At 41.5% G+C, this 22,330-nt stretch overlaps 1 protein-coding gene across 1 annotated transcript; it reads right to left on the minus strand.

Moving 5' to 3' along the window:
• Positions 1-16,740: 16,740 nt before the first annotated feature.
• On the minus strand, positions 16,741-20,904 carry LOC119776302. The gene is made up of 7 exons (XM_038274621.1): positions 20,632-20,904; positions 19,842-20,075; positions 19,116-19,720; positions 18,916-18,997; positions 17,320-17,406; positions 16,995-17,197; positions 16,741-16,882 (listed from the first exon to the last, which is right to left on the minus strand). The coding sequence occupies exons 1-7, from the start codon at positions 20,902-20,904 to the stop codon at positions 16,873-16,875; spliced, it is 1,494 nt and encodes a 497-aa protein (XP_038130549.1). The 3' UTR covers positions 16,741-16,872.
• Positions 20,905-22,330: the final 1,426 nt, after the last annotated feature.

Genomic DNA, 22,330 nt, shown 5'->3' on the forward strand with positions numbered 1-22,330 from the left:
ATAGGTCAGCCTGAACACCTAAATTCGGCCAATCATATATCAATGGTCATCTGTCAATCACATTTTTTGGGTCATAGCATCTTGATTCATATATCACAGCTAATATACGCAACAGTTGAAATCAGAATTATTCCCTTTCCCATTGAGTTCCTGTTGGGTTCAGAAAATGTAGTTTTTTGTAAAAGGAAGAACTGAAATACACAGTAAGGGATTTTCCATACTGCTTCTGCAGAAGGAGTGACAGTTGAACCCCAGACTCAAACACACTGTCTCCCACTGGACCTCCTCCGCAGAGCGTTTTATTAACAGAACATGACACATGGTTACAAACAGAGTATTGTTCTGACAAAACAATTGATCGGTTAATGAAGCCAGAATGCTCAATCAGAATGACAAGGCAGGATGGTCTCCTGACTGAATCATGAGACGCAGCAGAGCATCCCTTTGCACAAATGTTTCATAAGCACACATTAATTTTATAATCATCAATGAATAAACCTAACAGTTCTGTCCCAGTGTTCAGGGGATGGACGTCTGTGTCTTCAGCAGGCGTAGAGCTAACAGAACTGGCAGCGTTGCGAGGCAAGGGCTCAAACATGTACGGCTGGAAGCCTTCTACACCAAACCAAGCTTCTGCCGCCCTGGCGCCCTCTTCCACAACATCTTCGTCCCCGCTTTCCTCCTCTAAATAAAAACTGGATGACGGAGGAGACTCATCCACGACCTCCGACACTAAACCCTCCTCCTCTTGCATGTTTCTGCTGTCCATAGCGTTCCTTGACAGCGTCGTTTCTAAGTCACCAATTTAGTGCTACTTGGTCCCAATGGAATTTCCCATTGGGAACCTACCTGCACTAAGTTGCTAACTGGTTAGCAAGATGCTTCCGATAAACCTGCCAAAACCAAACGTGCTTGTGAACCGTCCACCACAACAATCCCGCCCTCTTGATAATCGACCAATCACATTCACTTTATTTACTCGTGTAAAGTTGGGCACCACTCTGGAGAATTTGGAAATGCTGCGGTTGGAACAGCCGCTTCCCTATGACTTTGAGTAGTTTCTGAAATCCGCTGTGTTCAGAACAGGCAGGAGCTCTGTTCTCTAAGCGATTTTCCATACTGCTTCTGCAGGAGTGACAGTTGAACCCCAGACTCAAACACACTGTCTCCCACTGGACCTCCTCCGCAGAGCATTTTATTAACAGAATATAACACATGGTTACAAAACAGTATTTGTTCTGACAGAACAATTGATCAGTTCATAAAGACAGGATGCTCCACCAGAATGACAAGGCAGAATGGTCTCCTGACTGAATCACAAGACACAGTGGAGCATTCCCTTGCTCAAATGTTTCATAAGCATACATTAATTTTATAATCATCATTAAACCTAACATTTCCCTGCTGTTGTGCATATAAACATTAGCACATAGAACTTCTAAAAAGATTTTTACTACACACATCATAAATGCATTGCAGATAGGGAATTCAGTAATCAAAGATGAATATGCAAAAATATATATATAAAAAGGATTAAAATGTAAAACTTAAGCAAAAATGTAAGATTTATCAAGAATGTAAAAAGCTTAAAAAAATCGGCAAAAACCTCTCCAATAGAGGGAAATTCCTACCCGACCCTTCATTATCCCTGTAACAGATTACACAGTTGCCATCATATCATCAGTATCGGCACCAGCATCTTGGCGGAGTTGAACATAAGTTACACGGTATTAAGCAACAAATAAAAAGGAAAAATATGAAGAACAATCCTACAAATGGTAAACCTATCTTCATCAGCACCTGCCACCATGATCCCATGGTGAACCAACTTGTCCATGGTGCTGGACTTGCACAGGAGGTGTGATGGTCAACATACCTCTTTAAATCTTCAACTCATCCAGAGCGGTCTGTATGAGTACAAACATAACAGTCCATTTTATTCAAACCTTCAGCAACGTGCTTGGAATGCTGCCACCACATATTGGCACCATAGGGATAACTTGCTGTGGATCCATCATAAACCATTCTGGTTTTTCCTTTGTTTCAGGCGGTCAGTTTGAGTCCCTAAGAGCATGAGTCCAATGGTCACCATCAGACAGCAGAGCCACTTTAGTTTTCCCATCTTCACCAGTCCCTCCAAGGAAGCACCCACTAACCAGGATGCTAAGGGATTGGGTTAGGTTGGTTTCTTCACCAGTGTTGAGACGAAAAGCTCTAAATTGCTTAACCCCTTTGTAGCTGGGCTTCACCACAAATCCCTACCTTAGTCGTGGGGTCACTGTGAAGGTAACTGGGCTTCTTGCTGAGGAAAATCTTTAATCAGCTTACAACGACTCTGGTGGATCCAAGTGTCTCTCTACTGGATCTTCAAAGTGGTTGGAGTTGCTAGTTGCACAATGTAGGGTCCTTCCCACCTTGGAGCTGCCCAATTTTCCCCTTGATGGTTTTAATCAGCACTCGGTCTCCAGGCTTCAGGCCTTGCTGTGGGGAAACAAAAGGAGCTCTGGGCAGATTACATGTTAGACATGTGAGACATGCTCTGCAAAAATTTTTAAAGTAGTTATTTAAGCCTTCAGTTGGATTAAATACTTGTTGTACTATACTCAACATCCCTCCTCTGGAGACATGATAAACTCATGGCTCAAAATAGCTGCTGCTTTCAATCAGAATCAGAAATACTTTAATAATCCCAGAGGGAAATTCTTTTTGTTACACACTGAAGTTACAGTTTTATATATATGTATACACACATCCAACTAGACAACATAATAAAGATAAAAAAATAAGAATATGGGGGAGCTATTGTTTCCACAGGTTCTCTTTAACCCTTAAGAGTAAGACACTACAGGTATGAGCCTATCACCATGAGGCTGCAAACAGAGGTCATATAACTTGCTTTACTGTCAACTGTTTGGATTTTTTATAATTTTGCAGAGCTAAGACAGTTGCTGAGAAAAGTTCTACTTTTAGCTTTGTGAATTGCTGTTCTGCTTCTGTGACATAGCAACTAGTGTGTCATAAAAAAACTTAAGAAAAGCTACGTTTTTTTTCATAATGTGGAATCTAAGCCCTGCAGTAATTGCACAATTTTAAAAATACATTCTTGTAGCTTTTTACCTTCTTCTGAAATAACTGTTGGGATCTGGAGAAGTACCACCTTTCTCCAGCAGAGTGCGCCGTGGGTCTCCTGGGCTGGAGCCCTCCTGCACACCTGGATCTCGTCAGCCCATCAGGAGACCTGCTCTACTTAAGCAGCTGCCAGACCTTCCTTCAACGCTGCAGTGTTGACCAAGTTTGGTTAGCAAACCTGAGCCTCTGTGATTACTAGAAACTTTGTCTCCCAAGAGAAACCCAATTCTAACCTGCCTCTGTCTTCTCACTCACAGGAAACCTGTCTCTTGTCTGAAGCTCTGGATGAGCTTAGCCTGTTACCTGCCTGCCTACCCTAGAGAGCCAAACCTGAAGATCTCCCTCTGGTATCCACCTGCTGCTCTCAGGGAAAGAGCTGATCAGTCAAACCAAGGTCTGTCACTGAAAAGTCAGAAGCTAGACGGGGCTGCTGCTGAGCACTCTGCTGAACCAACAGTCTCTGGACCCAACCGGTTCCCTCTCTCAAAGGAGAAAGCCTGAACCTCTTCAAGGTATTTCCAGAAACATCTGAAACTCAACAATTCATCAGTTTAACTGGCTAATCAAACTATCCATCTCTGCAGACGCCAGAGAATCCTGCCCGGACCAGTTTCCTGAATCCAGTCCATATTATTGTTTATGAAAACTTTCAATAAACTCTGTTGAACTTTTTATCAGTCTCCAGTGGTGTTCTGCATGTCGGTTTAATCCCTAAACCAACCATGACAGAACACTGCGGCCAAACACAAAGCCCAGCAGATCACCTCCGGAGGAGGCTTGAGGAGCCCAAATCCTTGGACAAGCGCACACCCTCCGTGAGTTAAACCGTCAACTTGAATATCAGAACCAAGTTTTGCAGAATTACGCTGGCTACATGGCAAATGCTAACGCTACGCCTGCAGTCCGTCCTGTTCCGGAACCACTTCCGCCACTAAGGTCACCATCTGTGACGTCATTTCCTGAGTTCCGTCCGAGTCCTCCTGAAAGATTTTCAGGTAATCAAAAGGAGTGTAAAGGATTTTTGTTTCAGTGTCGTTTACTTTTTGAGCACTCACCTGGCAGTTTTCCAAATGATAGGAAAAAGATTTCCTTCATTCTCTCTCAGCTTACTGGACGAGCCCTTGAATGGGCGGAGGCAAGGTTCTCTTCTGAGTCCAGCTTTTCATGTACTTTTTCAGAATTCATATCTGAGTTTTCTCAAGTTTTCAACCATGACTCAGATAAAACCATTGATTCTCGAGCCCTGCTAGATTTAAAACAGGGAAATTCCACAGTGGCTGAGTTCTCCATTGATTTCCGGGTTAAAGCCGCAGCCTCAGGGTGGAACGAGTGTGCACTTAAAAGTGCTTACTTTAAGGCTTTGAATGACAACATTAAGGATGAACTATAGACGAGCCTGCTAGTTTGGAGGATTTAATCCATTTGACCATCAGGTTGGATAATAGACTTCGAACTAGAAATCTCTCAAGGCAAAGAGACCTGAATTTTTCTGTTTCATCTCCTGCATTTAATAATGCTTCTGTTTTTTCTGGATCCTCAGAACCCAGTACCAAGCCAAGGTCTAGAAATCAGACTCTCCCAGCGCCTGTCCAAATCTCTCATTTCTCTTCCTCAGAAGGTACGGAGGCCGAACCCATGCAAATTGGACACACTAGGCTATCCCCTGAGGAGAGGCAACGGAGATGTAAGGCTAAACTGTGTCTGTATTGTGGTGAGACTGGCCATTTTATTGCTTCATGCCCGGCTAAATCAAAAGCCAGGGTCCGTCAGAGGATGTGAGGAGTCTGACGGGCCACCTAAAATCTGAAAAAACTCCTCATCTGTTATTGCCTGCAACCCTGTTCTTCTCTAACCAGAATCTCGCCTTATCTGCTTTCATCGACTCTGGCTGTGAAAGAAACCTGATTGATTCAGACCTGGTCCAGCAGTTAAAAATTGAGACTGTTCCTTTAACTAAGCCTCTCAGAGTATCTGCTATTGATGGAAAGAAGCTTCATCAAGTCACTCATCAGACACAACCCCTTGAACTGCTTATCTCTGGAAACCACCGGGAGATGCTAACATTTTTTGTGTTTCCTTCAGCTTGCTCTCCCCTGGTGCTTGGATTCGATTGGTTGGAACATCACAACCCCCATATCAACTGGGCTGAACGCCACATTGAATCCTGGTCCACCTCCTGTCACGAATCCTGTCTTCGTTCGGCGGTTCCGGCTTTTCAGTCCCCTAGAGGTAGGGGGGAGATGGACTCTCCTGACCTTACTTCTGTTCCTCCCGAGTATCATGATCTGGCACCAGTCTTCAGTAAGGTCAGTGCGACGTCTCTTCCACCTCACAGACCATATGACTGCGCCATTGACTTACTACCAGGAGCTCCTCTTCCCAGCAGTAGATTATATAATATTTCCAAACCAGAGCGTGAAACCATGGAGAAATACATCAACGAATCCCTGGCTGCTGGAATAATTCGCCCATCTTCATCTCCTCTCGGTGCTGGTTTTTTCTTCGTTGGTAAAAAGGATGGTTCCCTGCGCCCCTGTATTGACTATAGAGGTTTAAATCAAATTACCGTCAAAAATAAATATCCCCTACCTTTACTGGCTTCTGCGTTTGAACCTGTACAGGGTGCTACAGTGTTCACCAAACTTGATCTAAGAAACGCCTACCACTTCCTTAGAATAAGAGAAGGGGATGAATGGAAAACAGCCTTTAAGACCCCCTTAGGACAGTTTGAGTACCTGGTCATACCTTTTGGCCTCACAAACACTCCTGCCTGTTTCCAAGCTCTTGTTAATGACGTCCTCAGAGATTTTTTGAATGTTTTTGTTTTTGTCTACATCGATGATATTTTGATCTATTCCAAGAACCTCTCAGACCACAGGAAACATGTTCGTTTAGTCCTTCAGAGGCTATTGGAGAATAAACTTTTTGTGAAAGCTGAAAAGTGTGAATTTCATCAACAATCTGTCACCTTTATAGGGGTTTGTGCTCGAGGGCGGGCAGGTGAAGCCATCAGAAGATAAGATAAAGGCAGTTCTGGAGTGGCCGACACCTGAAAACCGCAAACAACTTCAGAGATTTCTTGGGTTTGCAAATTTTTACAGGAGGTTCATAAGGAACTATAGTCAGACAGCTCTACCCCTCACAGCTCTTATTTCCGTTAAGAAAACTTTCCAGTGGACCTCTGAAGCCGAGGATGCCTTTAATAAATTAAAAAAACTCTTTTCCAGTGCCCCCATCTTGGTCCAGCCTGATCCAACGAAGCAGTTCATCCTTGAGGTTGATGCATCTGATTCCGCGTAGGAGCTGTTCTATCTCAGCAGTCAGACTCTGACCAGAAAACTCACCCATGTGCATTTTTTTCACGCAGACTCTCTCCAGCCGAGCAAAATTATGATGTTGGAGACCGAGAACTTCTGGCCATTAAGCTCGCCCTGGAGGAATGGAGACACTGGCTCGAAGGGGCTGAGCATCCAGTACTGGTTTGGACTGACCACAAGAACCTGGCCTATATTCAATCGGCAAAGAGATTCAACCCACGGCACTCAAGGTGGTCCTTGTTCTTTTTTTCGTTTTAATCTCATCATTTCCTACAGACCTGGTTCCAAGAACGTCAAGCCCGACTCTCTCTCTCGTCTGTATTCCACCGATCAACCTGAGACACCCGAACCTGTTCTTCCAGCCTAATGCACTGTAGGAGCCGTTCCTGGGAGATCACTGATCTGATTAACTCTGCCCTGGCCTCTGAGCCCGACCCAGGTAATGGTCCTCCAAATAAAATGTATGTCCCGTCTTCCGTCAGATCCTGCCTCATCCAGTGGATGCACGCAGCAAAATTCTCGGCCCATCCTGGAGTGAGCAGAACCATCGCCCTCATAAACAGACGATTCTGGTGGCCGTCTCTGCATAAAGACGTGAAAGAGTACGTTCTGGCTTGTCCCATCTGCGCCAGAAACAAAACCTCTCACCAACCACCTTCTGGCCTGCTGCATCCTCTACCTGTTCCAACCCGTCCTTGGTCTCATATCGCTGTTGATTTTGTCACCGGTCTCCCGATTTCTCGAGTTATGACTACTATACTAACCATCGTTGATCGATTTTCCAAGGCCTGTCATCTAATTCCCCTCAGAAAGCTCCCCACTGCATTCCAGATGGCTCAGCTCCTTGTGAAGCATGTTTTTCGCCTCCATGGTATCCCTCAGGAAATCCTCTCAGATCGTGGTCCCCAGGTCATCTCACAGGTCTGGAAAGCTTTCTGTTCTGCACTAAACTTTAAATCCTCTCTCACCTCCGGTTACCATCCTCAGTCAAATGGGCAGACGGAGAGGATGAACCAGCAACTCGAGTCCACTCTCCGCTGCCTTACTTCTAACAATCCTACTGACTGGAGTCAGTTCCTGACTTGGATTGAGTATGCACATAATTTCCTGAAATCTGCTTCTTTTTTTTTTTTGAAATTGTTTTTATTGAAGCAAATGGTAAGATAATCACAATAAGAAATACAATTCCCTTTTTTTTCTTTTTTTGGATAAACATACTTATGCAGGTATAACTTCTAATATACACACATAAGTACAAATGTTGAAGTAGTCACACCTACTACATATACAGACAATAAAAACAAAACAAAATAAGAACAATAAAAGAAGAGAACAAAACACCCCATTCCCATCCTGTCTCAGCCCGACATGTTCAGCAGATAAATAAAATAGATAATAATAATAGGAAAAAAAAAACATCAGCCAAATGCAGCAACAAGCACATATGTTTAGTTTGGTAGGAGCTCCAAATTTGAAAAATAAGAAAGAAAACACTGCCATTTTTGGAAAAAATTATCTGTACATCCTCTCATTGTATATTTAATTTTCTCAAGTTTGAGGAAAAACACCATGTCCTTAAGCCTCTGGGCGATGGAGGGACATCTAGCAGACTTCAAGTGTAATAATAATGAACGTCTTGCAATTAAGGATGTAAAGGCTATAATATCTTTTTGCATTGAATTTAATACAACTGAGGAATCAGAAATTCCAAATATGGCAGTCAGTGGACAAGGCTGCAGATTAACTTTGAGAATAGCAGACATAACTGTGAAGTAACCAGACCAAAAAGCAGCCAAGACAGGGCAAAAAAAAAAAACATATGACTAAGATGACATTGAGAATCCTGACACTTATTACATTTATCTACAATTTCTGGATAGATTTCACTGAGTCTGGCCTTCGAGAAATGGACTCTATGAAAAACTTTTAATTGAATTAAACCAAGACGAGCACAAGAGGTAGTAGACCGTATTCTTTCAATTGCATCTGCCCAGAGATCTTCATGTAGCTGGATTCCTAACTCTGATTCCCATGCATTCTTGATTTTGGTATCCCACTGACAGTTGAGTTTCAGAATGGAATTATATATCTTTGAAATGAGTCCTCTCTGAGAAGGACTATATAAAAGCAAGTTTTCCCAAGACAATTCCGGGGGCATGGAAGGAAAACTGGGAAAGAGTTTTGAGACAAAACTACGAATCTGAAAGTAGCGAAATAAATGAGTACCTGGAAGATTATACTTAGAAGACAAATTAGTAAAACTATCAAACACTCCACGTAAATACAGATTCTCTACATGTCTAATACCTTTATCATACCAAACTGAAAAAAGCGAGTCTGAAAGAGATGGGGGAAATAAGTGGTTGTTAGTTAGAGGAGTCATAGACGATGCAGTTAGAAATTTATGTCGCCGTCTAAACTGATACCAGATCTTGAGAGTGTTAAGTACCACCTGATTATCTGTATATAGAGAAGGTTTTGTAGGCAGAGAAGAATATAGCAAAGCAGGTATAGAGGACCCTATGCAAAATGATTGTTCTAATTTACACCAAGGGGAGTGAGGAGAATCCAACCAGCAACAGAGTTTTTGGATGTGAGCAGCCCAGTAATATATCTGAAAATTCGGTAATGCAAGTCCACCACTGAGTTTACACCTCTGCAAAAATGTTTTACGGATCCTAGGTGGCTTTCCACCCCATAAAAAATTAGCAATTGTTTTATCTAAAGAATCAAAAAAAAGTTTTTTGGCAGAAAAAGAGGTATTGATTGAAACAAAAACAAGAATTTTGGTAAAATATTCATCTTGACAACATTTACTTTGCCAATCAATGAAAGTGGGAGACTACGCCATCTTTGAATATCTGAATTTATCTTCGAAATAAGGGGGGTAAAATTAGCTGTTAGTAGGCCTGATAAGGAACATGTCACATTTATACCCAGGTATTTGAACCCAGATAAAGTAAGCTTAAAAGGTAAGTCGGATTGTTGGAGATCACAAGCAGCCCTGTTTACAGGAAAGCACTCACTTTTCTCCATATTTAATTTATAACCTGAAAAAGAGCTATAGTTTTCCAGAACACTTAAAATGATAGGGAGGGAAGAAGCAGGATCAGTAACATATAAAAACAAATCGTCTGCATATAATGACAGTTTGTATTCGGTTGTATTCCGGGTTATCCCTCTGAATAAGGGAGAAGATCGTAATGTTATAGACAGAGGCTCTATAGCGATAGCAAAGAGTAAAGGCGATAGAGGACACCCTTGGCGAGTTCCACGTCCAAGAACAAAATAATCAGAGAAAGTGTCATTAGTGTGAACAGAAGCTTTAGGGGAAGAGTAAAGAAGACGAATCCATGAAATAAATGTATCCCCAAATCCAAATCTCTTCAAAACAGCAAACAGGTACTCCCACTCCACCCTGTCGAAGGCCTTCTCAGCATCAAGAGATACAACTATCTCTGGAAGATTAGCCGAATGTTTAGAATAAATTATATTAAAAAGTGTGCGAGTGTTAAAAAACAACTGACACCCCTTTATGAAGCCATTTTGCTCCTCAGAAATGATCAAGGGAAGTACGTTCTCCAAACGAGAGGCAATTATTTTTGCCAAAACTTTAACATCAACATTAAGCAATGATAGAGGTCTGTAGGACCCACACAAAGTTGGGTCTTTATCTTTTTTATGGAGGAGAGCTATAGTGGCTTGTGTCAGTGTTGGTGGTAAAGAACCTTGTTTGAAAGATTCATTAAATACAGCCAAAAGTAATGGTGCCAATTTACCAATAAACTTCTTATAAAATTCGATAGGGAACCCATCGGGGCCAGGGGCTTTATTAGACTGCATAGATTTAACTGAATTAAACACTTCAACAAGGGATAGTGGAGAGTCCATGGTCCTGGCGGTGTCTGCATCTATAACAGGATTAGCAAGGTTTTAAAGAAATTTGTCCATATTAGCTCTGTCCATAGGAAAGTCTGATTTATATAACGAAGAATAAAATGATTTGAAAGTAGCATTATTTTCAGAGGGGTCTGTGGTAATTGTGTGACTAGGGTTTGTAATGCTAGGTATCATACGGGAGGCAGCTTGACGCCGTAACTGATGTGCCAGTAAACGACCTGCTTTGTCGCCATGTTCATAATATAAACCCGACTATGTAATAACAAGCGTTCTGCCTCTTTAGTCGAAATTAGCTCAAATTCTGCTTGCAAATTTGCACGCTGCTTAAGCAGTTCTGGAGTTGGATTAACTGCATGTCTCTGATCAAATTCCCTAATTGCGGATGTTAATTCACTAAGTCTAGAATTACGTCTTTTATTAGCAAGAGAAGAATAATAAATAATTTGTCCTCGAAGATAAGACTTAATTGTCTCCCATAACAATGAAGAAGATGTAGTATCATTTTGATTAAAGAAAAGGAACTCGTCAATCGCATTCGAAATAAAATCACAAAACTCTTTATCTGCCAATAAAAGAGAATTAAACCTCCAAGGAGGCGGGCTACATTTATAAGTGGAAAACTGAATCTCCAATAACAATGGAGCATGATCTGATATAGCTATAGCCAAGTAATCGGAAGAAACTACACAAGAATCAAGAGTCCTATCAATAAAAAAATAGTCAATCCTGGAATAAGAATTATGCACCGGGAAAAAAAAAGAAAACATTTTTTAGATGGATTACGAGATCTCCACGGATCGATAAAACCATTTTGAATCATAAAATCTGAGAATGTTAGCGACATTTTCGATTGAGTTAAATTCCGAGGACTAGAGCGATCTAAGGTTGGATCAAAAACACAATTTAGATCCCCTCCAAAAATCAACAAGTGGGTATTTAAAAAGGGCAGATTTCTTAATAACCTATTAGAAAATTCAGCGTCATCAAAGTTTGGAGCATATACGTTCACCAACACAACCTTTCTCTGCATCAGAGTACCAGCAACTATCAAGTATCTACCGTCCTTATCAGCTATAACATTACTGGGGGGAAATTGAACTCTGTTATTAATTAAAATTGCAACTCCCCTTGCCTTAGAATTAAAATCTGAATGAAAGATTTGCCCCACCCAAGGGCAGCGTAGTCTGTGGTGATCTTCAATTCTAAGATGGGTCTCCTGTAGGAACACTACAGAACATTTCAGATGTTTCAAGTGTGTAAAAACTTTAGACCTCTTGACAGGATTACCCATACCTCTAATATTCCAACTAATAAACCTAAGAGGTGTGCCTGATCCAGCTGTGCTGGGATCTAAATTTATCAACCATTAGAATAAAAGAAAATAATGAAAAATATTACTGAGCTGAGACAGGAATCCCTCCCCCAATAAGTCCCCAACACAAGAACACCCAAAGTCTCCATATAAACACAGAACAGAACAATGGAGACAGCAGTGTTTACACAGCAAAAAAGGTTGCCCACGCTAAAGTGAAAACAACACAGAGACGGTGCAGAACCAAGAGAAAAAAGTAAAAGACCTACCAACTACCTGCCAACTTCACATTCAGTCAAGAACATGTGCAATGTAAAAAAATATATAATAAAATAAAACGAAAATATAATCCAGAGTGACAAAAATATAAATATATGTATGCCTTGTATCAACATAAGTGTTACAAATGGTCATTAGTTTTTTTTTTCCCCTTCAAAGGGTAATTAGTTTTTTTTTCCTTCAAAGGGTCATTAGTTTTTTTGTTGTTTTTTTTCCCTTCAAAGGGTCATTAGTTTTTTTTTTCTTCCTTCAAAGGTTCATTAGTGTTTGAACATCAAAGAGTAACAGTGACCCAGCAAATATTAATCCACTGTAATATTACCAGTAGTCCAGCAATATAATATTGCAGAGAAAGGCAATATAAAAGTAATCATATTCACCCAGAAATTAAGGTTTGAACGTATTCTTTGGCCTCATCTGCTGAGGTAAAGTCCTTCTCAACATCTTTGAAAGTGATGCGGAGACGTGCTGGATAAATTAGTCCGTAACAAGCACCGTCTATGCCGCGAAGTTGTTTCCTGACCTCGTTGAACGCAGCCCAAGCCCGGGCCACCTTGGCAGTGTGATCCGGGCACACGGAGAACGTCATATCTCTGAGTTTAATCTGACGCAGCTCTCTCGCCCGGCGTAAAATGTCAACACAGTCGCTGTAGTAGTGAAGCCTACATACAATGGCTCGTGGTCGTTCATTTGGCTGCGGCTTTGGTTGAAGGGTCCGATGTGATCGATCCAAAAGCGGCTCCTTTCAAAAGCGAACGCTTCCTTCAGCAAGGCAGATACCACAGCGGTGTCACAAGAGCCGGGGCCCTCGGGAACTCCCACTATTTTAATGTTGTTACGCCGTGATCTGGATTCTAAGTCCTCGCATTTATTTTCAAGCTTGGCAACGTTGGCAGTCAGGCTACTGATTGTTGCTTTCATCGCAGCAATGTCGTCGGAACATTCAGATAGTGCATTTTCCACTTCTCCCACGGTGCACTTGAGCTCAGCTAATGTAGCATCAGTAGCTGCTTTATTGTTCGCGAGCTGTGTTTTCACAGTTTGTAAATCAAGCTGGATAGTCGACAAAGAATCCCCGAGCGACTCCTGCAACTGCTTTTTTATTATCTCGGCGATGTCTTCTTTCAGCGATGTCATTAGCTCCAATTTAAGGGTAGCAGCGTCAGGGCTAGCCTGCGCCTCGGCCGAAGCTAGCGGCTCACCTGAAGGCGTGGCTGCGGTCTGTAAACTAGGCCTCAGTTGCATCTGGATAGTATTACGTGTTTTCGTATTCCTTCCTGACATCATGAAGTGATCCAAAGTTAAAGTTCTTTCACAAAAAGTGTTGAGAAGTAAAAATAATACAAAAAATATGACGAAAAAACGCACATGAATAACAATATTAACCGAAGTTGGCAGGAGCTCCCGAACGCACGTCTTACTCCATTGAAGCCCAGCAGCCGCCCCCTGAAATCTGCTTCTACCGGTTTATCCCCCTTTCAAGTATCCATAGGTTATCAGCCTCCACTCTTCCCCGCAGACGAGAGAGAGATCACTGTCAGATCAGTTCATCATCACATCCGTCGTTGCCAACGCATCTGGAAAGAGACCATCACCACCCTCACCCGCTCATCTACCTCAACTAAGAGGTTCGCCGACTCCAAGAGGCGTCCGGCCCCTGACTATGCCCCAGGCCAAGAGGTTTGGTTATCTACTCGAGACATTCCCCTTAAAGCCATGTCCAGAAAACGTTCACCCCGGTTCATTGGTCCATACAAAATTGATCGGATAATCAACCCCTCTGCCGTCCGCCTGCACCTGCCATCCTCTCTGCGCATCCATCCCACATTCCATGTCTCCCCGATAAAACCTGTATTCACAAGTCCTTTGTGCCCGCCTTCCGACCTTCCTCCGCCCGCCCTTGACATCGACGGCCATCCGGCCTACACTGTTCGCCGGATCGTGGACTCCCGTCGGCGAGGTCGCGGATGGCAGTACCTCGTCGACTGGGAGGGCTGCGGTCCGGAGGACCGCACCTGGGTTCCCGGCTCATACATCCTCGATCCGTCCCGGATCGAGGAGTATGAGAGTTCCCTCCCGTCCACTTCCTCAGGACCGCCAAGCGGCGGTCGTTGAGAGGGGGGTACTGTTGGGATCTGGAGAAGTACCACCTTTCTCCAGCAGAGTGCGCCGTGGGTCTCCTGGGCTGGAGCCCTCCTGCACACCTGGAGCTCGTCAGCTCATCAAGGAGACCTTCTCTACTTAAAGGAATAGTACACCCAAAACATGATTAGCCTTCATTTTCTACTCACCCCCATGCTGAACAACACTCTGGAGTACTTTTTTGATATCTCAAATGCATCTGGAGATCTGGGAGGCTTCTTGCTGTCTGCTGACATTCAAATAATGGAGGTCTATGGCGCCCGAGGCAGAAAGGTCCACAAAAGTCCACAAAAACGTGTCAATATTCCTCCATACTGCTCGTCCAATGTATTCCAAGTGTCCTGAGTGGGTAGCATCCAGAATTTACTCGAAACGAAGTCATTTAGAACGTTTTAGAGCATAAACAGTAGTGTATAGGATTTCCTAATAGCGCCCCCATGCGCGCTCACGATTCTACGGAAACCGTGGCAGACCAAACCGGAAGAAAGTGCGCATTCAACGTCTGCTCTGCCGATAATGCAAGCGTAGAAGAAGAAATGTGCTGTTTACCTGTGCAAAGAAAGAAACAACGAAAGAAAAATGTCTGAGGATTTCTGCGTTGAGGAAGGGCTTGTGTTCTTTGTCGAGCCTTTTCTCTATGAACCAGAATACACAGATGACGAACTTAGAGACATGGATGAGGCAGCCGCAGCTCAAGCTGAGCCGCAAACACCGTTGTGCTACAGACGTAGAGCGTCAGAAACATGGTGGTGTAAATGTGGAAATTGTCAAGCAATGCCAACAGAAGAGGAGAGCATTTGCTGTGTGGACTGGGACTTGTTGATGCCACCACTGGAGGTTCTAAATATCTCCACTGATGAGACCGAGAGCACTAGCCAAAGACTTTGTGTCACCCAAAACACGGATTATCCACCATTACTGACCCGTGGCGTTCTGGAGATGTTTTTCCATGTGCCCAAAATCAATTGGAAAAAGAGGCCAAGACCCGCAGGACCAAACAACACGCTCTCTGCAGAGTAAGTTTTGTGCAACAGGCCTATGCCTTGCTAATAATATTATTATATATATCATATATATCATATATATATGATATATATATATGATATATATATATATAGATATGATATATTATATATATGATATATATATATATATATATATGATATATATATATATATATATATATATATATATATATATCATATATATATATAGATACATAATGTTAATGGTACTCACTGTGCAGTTTTTTGTATGTGATGCTAGTACTAAAGTCTGTTTACTCAGCATCTTACCCAGGTTGTGTCCTGGATGAGATACTGCTTTCTTTTTCACTTGTATTGCTAAAATAATGGCTCCATTTTACCCCCCCCCCCCCCCCCCCCCCCCCCTCCCCCAGTCAGTACAGGTTGGTGGCCTACCGTGTGGTACTCGAGTGGATTCTGAAAGGCGAGAGACTTGGCAAGGACAGCAGAAGAGTTTTACCTGCCTGTATTGTTACAAGCATCCATCCCAGCTACCCTTCACCAGATGGAGTGTATACTGGTTTCAAGGAGGCAGAGGCAGCTTTTGAACAGTTGTAAAGACTATAAACAAATCCTAAGAGACTCTTGCATATTAATTTGTACTACTTCATTATATTTCATATTTTTTCCCAAATCACAAACCTATACTGCCTCATTATAGATAACATTTCAGAATTTATGTAGCCGATAACTGTAACCTTTCCTGGACTATTGTGTTGTTTTGGAAATAAACAAAATGACTTTGGATGGTAAGAAAGATGTAACTCTGTTCCTTTGATTAAATATTTATTCTAGACCTAAGTGTGAAATGCAGACAAACCAACCACAGACACATGCCATTTTATTTAAAAATGTCATGTCATAACTATATTAAGTAAACCCCTTATCAGACTCTGTATCCCAGAATTTTGAAAAAAAAAAAGGTTAAAATTACATGCCACCAGCTAGACTTTTTATTTGCATAAGTACAAATATAAAAAGGCAAGAGTAAAAATACTGCACCACTCAGACTAACTGCTGTATCGGGAAGTATGTTTTTGTATGGCTTCCTCTTTGGCAGGTTTTGGTTTCTGAGCAATGTTTTCTGGTATGGGAGGGATAGAAACATATGACTGGGGGTCTTTGATCTTGATGTTGGGGTCCAGGCGTCTCCGCACAACTTGCACCACCAGATTTTGCCGGAATGTTTGTGTTGTTGGAACATAGATCTTTTTGGCGACCCATTCTTTTGTTTGTTTTGGGTAAACCACATTGAACCGTGCTTGTCCTAAAAAACAAAGAAGAAAATGTAAGACAGAGGAAACATTAATGAAATAACATAGCTATTATAAAGCATTCAAAAAGTTTCGGTTTTAGGTTTCAAAAAAGGAACCAAGAAATTGTATCCAAATAATTAGGAATCTGGTACTTGTAATTTTGTGGTGGTGAGAATTAGGACCATAAAGTACCATATTTGTTATGCAGATCTTAGTGCAGCAGCTCACTAAACAGGTGCGGTTCCCATTGAAGGTTAAATGTAATGTTTGCTGTTTTTTTCAATACAGCTCATTTTGAGGACATAAATGAGTATATGACACTGAGCACAGCGCACAAGGTTAGGTTTTTTTGTTTTGAAGATACTTTCTTGTTACCTGTGTTGGTGTAGGCCTGTTCACGCTGAACATTTTCATTGTGGTCCATAACGGCAAGCTGGGTGCGAGCTTTCATTGTTGAGTAGTGGAAGTGCAGTCTCTTCTCTGTGTATTTCAGCATAGATGCATGGAATACTTCAAGCTTCCCTGAGAAAAAATAATAATGACAAGTTCACTAAATATTTAAAATTTTGAATTCCTCATAATTATTGTGCTTTCCTCGTTATATTTACCAGAATGTTTGAAAAGGGCCATTTGCCTAAGGTCTTTCATGAGTCCTTTGTCCAGGGCAATAGCTGTCAGGGCTTTGAAAGCGTAAGAGTCTCTCCTTAACCACCTCTTTCGCCTCTGTTCCTCTGACGTAAGGTCAGCATGCACACATTTAATCTCCTGTCCATCTTCCTCCCTGCGGTGCACACCACAGATGTGATGAAGTAGTGCTTTCCACTTCCTTATCAAATCCTGAGGATATTAGAAAATTACAATTCAGTATCAAAGAGAGTCAAAGGATTGTGTCAAAGACTATCAGTTATTATTATCATAACTTTATGTTGCCTAAATGTGAAGAATGTGATGTTACTCACATCAGGGTCACCTCCACAAGTGGAACAGGCGTACCACAAGTGATTGCAGATGGATTTTATCCATGGTTGCAGGTCTCGGTTGTCCTTTTTGTTGGATGCTGACAGCAATTTTTTCATGAGCCCTACCAAAAGCAGAACAATCGTCAATGAGTCTCAAGCAAGCATAAAATATGGCAACTGGAGTAAACGTGTGAGTAGAAGATGTTTTGTCTCTCATCCAAGAAACTTATTCCTTTATAAAATACTCTGGTTGGGGAGTACAAGAAATGTATCCACCAGGTGTATGGCGGCAACGTCACTGAGGTGGCACTAAACGTTAGACAGGACATGTTGTTCATACAGGTGGATCAAAGAGTTTGGGAAGGATCAAGGGAACCAGGTGTTAGAGACAATATTGCTTTGTTGTTTCGAAAAAAAGAAAGGAGTGTGAGCTTTTTAAAATATTTAATTTCCCTTCTGGGATAAATAAAGTATTTTTCATTTAATTTAATTTTAACGACAATGGGGAGCTCAGGGCTCAGAGAGTGTAGGTGATTGGAGATGTACAGTCCCAACAGACTGCACTTCTGCACATGGGTGACGTCAACATAGTCTTGGTGGGTATGAAGTACAAGGTGGGAGCAGGTAATAGAGGAGTGTGGGATCACAATGGGGCTGTGTATAACCTAGGCAGGTGCCAGCGCTTTGGCAAGGGAGGGGTAAATTATGTAAAAGTTTATGTGGCTGTACAAGGGCTATCCAAAGTATATTGTAAAAACATTTTCCTCATTATAGGAATTCCTTTACCATTGTACATTTACAAATTACAATTTGTCAGCTTACCCTTGACAACATGCCAGATGTCAAACTCATGGTGGATTTCCGGATACTCTTCGCGCATAATTTTTCGTATAGATGGTGATCGGTCAGTGGTTACCACCTCCACTTCAAGACCTTACTCAAGGAGATAATCAAGTCCTCTCCTGAACCCCACTGGCTCCATGGCAGCAGAGCTGGATGCCTCTGTCACCTGTACCACAAAACAAAAAATTTATGTTTAAAATCATTTTCATACATCTTTGATGGGACAGTGCTTGTCATAATCCGATAGCAACATTGATTTTGTAATATGTTCCACATATTACACATACATTTATTTACTTCTTTAATTTCATTCCGCACATGATGAAAATGAGAAACATTACCCCAAAAAAAGGAAGAAAAACAACATAATAAATGCACCAAAATTGATAATAAATACAATAGATAATAATAATATTTAAAAAAAAGATACAATAAAAAAAGAAAACTGAAAATAGATAAATATAGAAATTAAAAAAATAATGTAGGCTACATTTATCAAATTGAAGAACGAAAACGAGTGGGATTAAGTACAAAACCAAATTCAATCCCACCCTTAAAAAAAAAAAAAACATATACATAGATCACAGTCTTCCGCTTCACAATTATTATTTGCCAATTAGAATGACCAAAATCCAAATAAAACTACACAATATATGCATATGTATCTTTGTGCAGTCAATTTGTAAACACACAATTGACAATTGTTCTCATATTATGTTGTAATATGAAATATGAAATAATAATTTCCCTTACCTGCACTAACTGAAAAAGGATTATTTCCTTTGTTGTGTCCTCCATGAAGCTGTAGGTGTTGTATTTTGCGGAGAAGCCTGGGCTGTAAAGACAAAAAGATAAATAGGCTATCAAATCCAATATTACATCAATTACTCTAACGATAACTTCAGATAATCAAGAGTTAAATATTTGTCATTCATTATAAATAATATACTAACCTGTCTGATCGGCCATCTCCAGATACATGCACTCCCTTTTTCAGAGTATACTGTTTATGCAGTAGCTGTTCCATGATGGCCTTGTGCTGCTCGTTGTACACCATGTCGATGACTGGGATTAGATATGAAGACTGTATTTTGTAATATGTTGTATTGTTGGGAATTTGGAGATTCAGCAGTCCAGCCCAATCAGCAATTGTTGTGTACGTGGCACCAGTGAAGAGAGTTGACGCTGCTACAAGTAGATTATTCTCTGGCATCCCTCTAACATCTGGACAGGAACTCCACTCATCACTATGTTGATTCAGACACTCCCACAATCTTTTGATACGGCTCCCAGATATCTGAACATTTTTTTGAATGATTTCTGTTCCACACTGATGGCAAGTCTTGAAAAGCTGAAACAATTTTGACTCGTCAACCAGCCATTTCCTCTCATCCCAGGTTCTCAAGTCTTCAGTTTCTTCTGAGGTTGGAGTTGAAGTTGATGTTGAGCTTGGAAGAGCAAAACTGGTGTCTTTTGGGTATAGAGGAACAACAATTGAGGTCATGCTGACATCCAAACCTTCCTCCAAACGTTCCTCTGCCATCTGAGCTTGCATATCCTAAAATCAACAAAATAACCATTAGACTTGTTGAGAAGTTATATTTACTTGCTTTAAGCCACACATAAGCCAAAACTGTAACTACTAGATTTGCCATAGCAGCCAGTGGGTGAGTACTTACAGTTTGAGATAACCATGTGGGGGGGAAGGCATGATAACTGCCAGATGTGGATGGACATGTGCGTTCTTTGGTTGTTTCAGGGCTTGTTAGGACCAGCTGCAGTCTTGCATGAGAGTGCTCAGGTCGATCACCGGGTTGTTTTGGTTTAACTGGAGTGGAGTGTGGCACACCATCAAAAGAAGTCTCAATGTTGGCTGTCTCATTCACTGCAGCAGCAGGATGTTGTGAAATGCCCTAGAAACAAACACTATTATTAATAATAAAAAATAATCATGCTATGATTTCATATGAGCAAATAAAAGTTGCAGCATCTAAGAAAGACTTTATGTGGCAATGAATGTCATTCATTTCACTTTTTTATTTATTTATTTATGTATTTTAAATCATGGATCACATTAGTATTTCCCTGGGTGCTAAAAGTTGAGTTATTATCATCCAGATTTTTATTTTTTATTAACTCCTAAACACTAACAACTTGCAGGCCATCAATGATCACATTGATCGATCACAAAATTAATATAATGTCACACTGAGCTGTGGAGCGGGTGTTTGTCAATAGGTGGGTTGTACATACATACAGTGTAAAAAAAATCGTCTGATAACAAAGCAACTAAAATAACATGACTTGTAAAAAATTCCATGATTGTCCAAATTGATGTGGAAGTTAACATTTTTACTCAAGTAATATTAGCGTGTTTTAACATTTTAACGTTTTTTTTAAAAAGTACCGGTAAAAATACAGATCATATACAAACGTGTAAGTTACATAAATGGTTTATAAAGTACATACCTCTGTCCTTAGTTGTGACACCATCGGCACAGCTGTACTCTTTAATAAAGCTCTTCCTTTACAGGTTCGGAAATCATCCGCTGAAAAATGTTCACTACAGACACGGAGAGAATCCACGTTAGCTGTCCTTAGATCTTTTCGTAGAGCTATTAGCCACAGTTTTAGCCTTTCAGGGTCCCGAAGAGCTAATTTGTGGAAAGTTACGGAATGGGTTATTCCACACTTGCGCTTCATCTGATTGAAGCATCCAGGATAGGAACACACTCGAACCATCTTCTTAATTTCACGACTAAAATCACTAATCAACAACTTTTTCAAACTCTGAGAGAGACTGACCTCGTGCTCACCTGGCTCAGGGCAGAAAATAAACAGGTGAAAAGCTGAACTTCTTCTTCTACGCTTGCATTATCGGCAGAGCAGACGCTGAATGTGCACTTTCTTCCAGTTTGGTCTGCCGCGGTTTCCGTAGAATCGTGAGCGCGCATGGGGGCGCTATTAGGAAATCCTATACACTACTGTTTATGCTCTAAAACGTTCTAAATGACTTCGTTTCGAGTAAATTCTGGATGCTACCCACTCAGGACACTTGGATTACATTGGACGAGCAGTATGGAGGAATATTGACACGTTTTTGTGGACTTTTGTGGACCTTTCTGTCTCGGGCGCCACAGACCTCCATTATTTGAATGTCAGCAGACAGCAAGAAGCCTCCCAGATCTCCAGATGCATTTGAGATATCAAAAAAGTACTCCAGAGTGTTGTTCAGCATGGGGGTGAGTAGAAAATGAAGGCTAATCATGTTTTGGGTGTACTATTCCTTTAAGCAGCTGCCAGACCTTCCTTCAACGCTGCAGTGTTGACCAAGTTTGGTTAGCAAACCTGAGCCTCTGTGATTACTAGAATCTTTGTCTCCCAAGAGAAACCCAATTCTAACCAGCCTCTGTCTTCTCACTCACAGGAAACCTGTCTCTTGTCTGAAGCTCTGGATGGGCTTAGCCTGTTACCTGCCTGCCTGCCCTAGAGAGCCAAACCTGAAGATCTCACTCTGGAATCCACCTGCTGCTCTCAGGGAAAGAGCTGATCAGCTAAACCAAGGTCTGTCACTGGAAAGTCAGAAGCTAGACGCTGCTGCTGCTGAGCACTCTGCTGAACCAACAGTCTCTGGACCCAACCGGTTCCCTCTCTCAAGGAGAAAAGCCTGAACCTCTTCAAGGTATTTCCAGAAACATCTGAAACTCAACAATTCACCTGTTTAACTGGCTAATCAAACTATCCGTCTCTGCAGACGCCAGAGAATCCTGCCCGGACCAGTTTCCTGAATCCAATCCATATTATTGTTTGTGAAAACTTTCAATAAACTCTGTTGAACTTTTTATCAGTCTCCAGTGGTGTTCTGCATGTGGGTTTAATCCCTAAACCAACCATGACAATAACATGGCCCAAACAACAGACTTGTTTCTGCACCCGCTAAAATTTTTATAACTAGTTTTATACTGGAGCGACTTCCGGTTTGGGTCATGAAGGAGTAGGCAGCAAGTGTGAAGAGCTCTGACCCAATATCTAACTTATGAGACCAAACCTTATATATTTACCACAGAATTGACGTATCTTATACACATTGCCGTTTTGGACGACTTTGGCCGCTTAATGGCTACCTCCAAGCAAAAACAATCCTCCTCGATAACGACGCGGAACGCCA

The sequence above is a fragment of the Cyprinodon tularosa genome, unplaced genomic scaffold (assembly GCF_016077235.1).
Source record: "Cyprinodon tularosa strain WSP-4 unplaced genomic scaffold, ASM1607723v1 ctg922, whole genome shotgun sequence".
Taxonomy (NCBI): domain Eukaryota; kingdom Metazoa; phylum Chordata; class Actinopteri; order Cyprinodontiformes; family Cyprinodontidae; genus Cyprinodon; species Cyprinodon tularosa.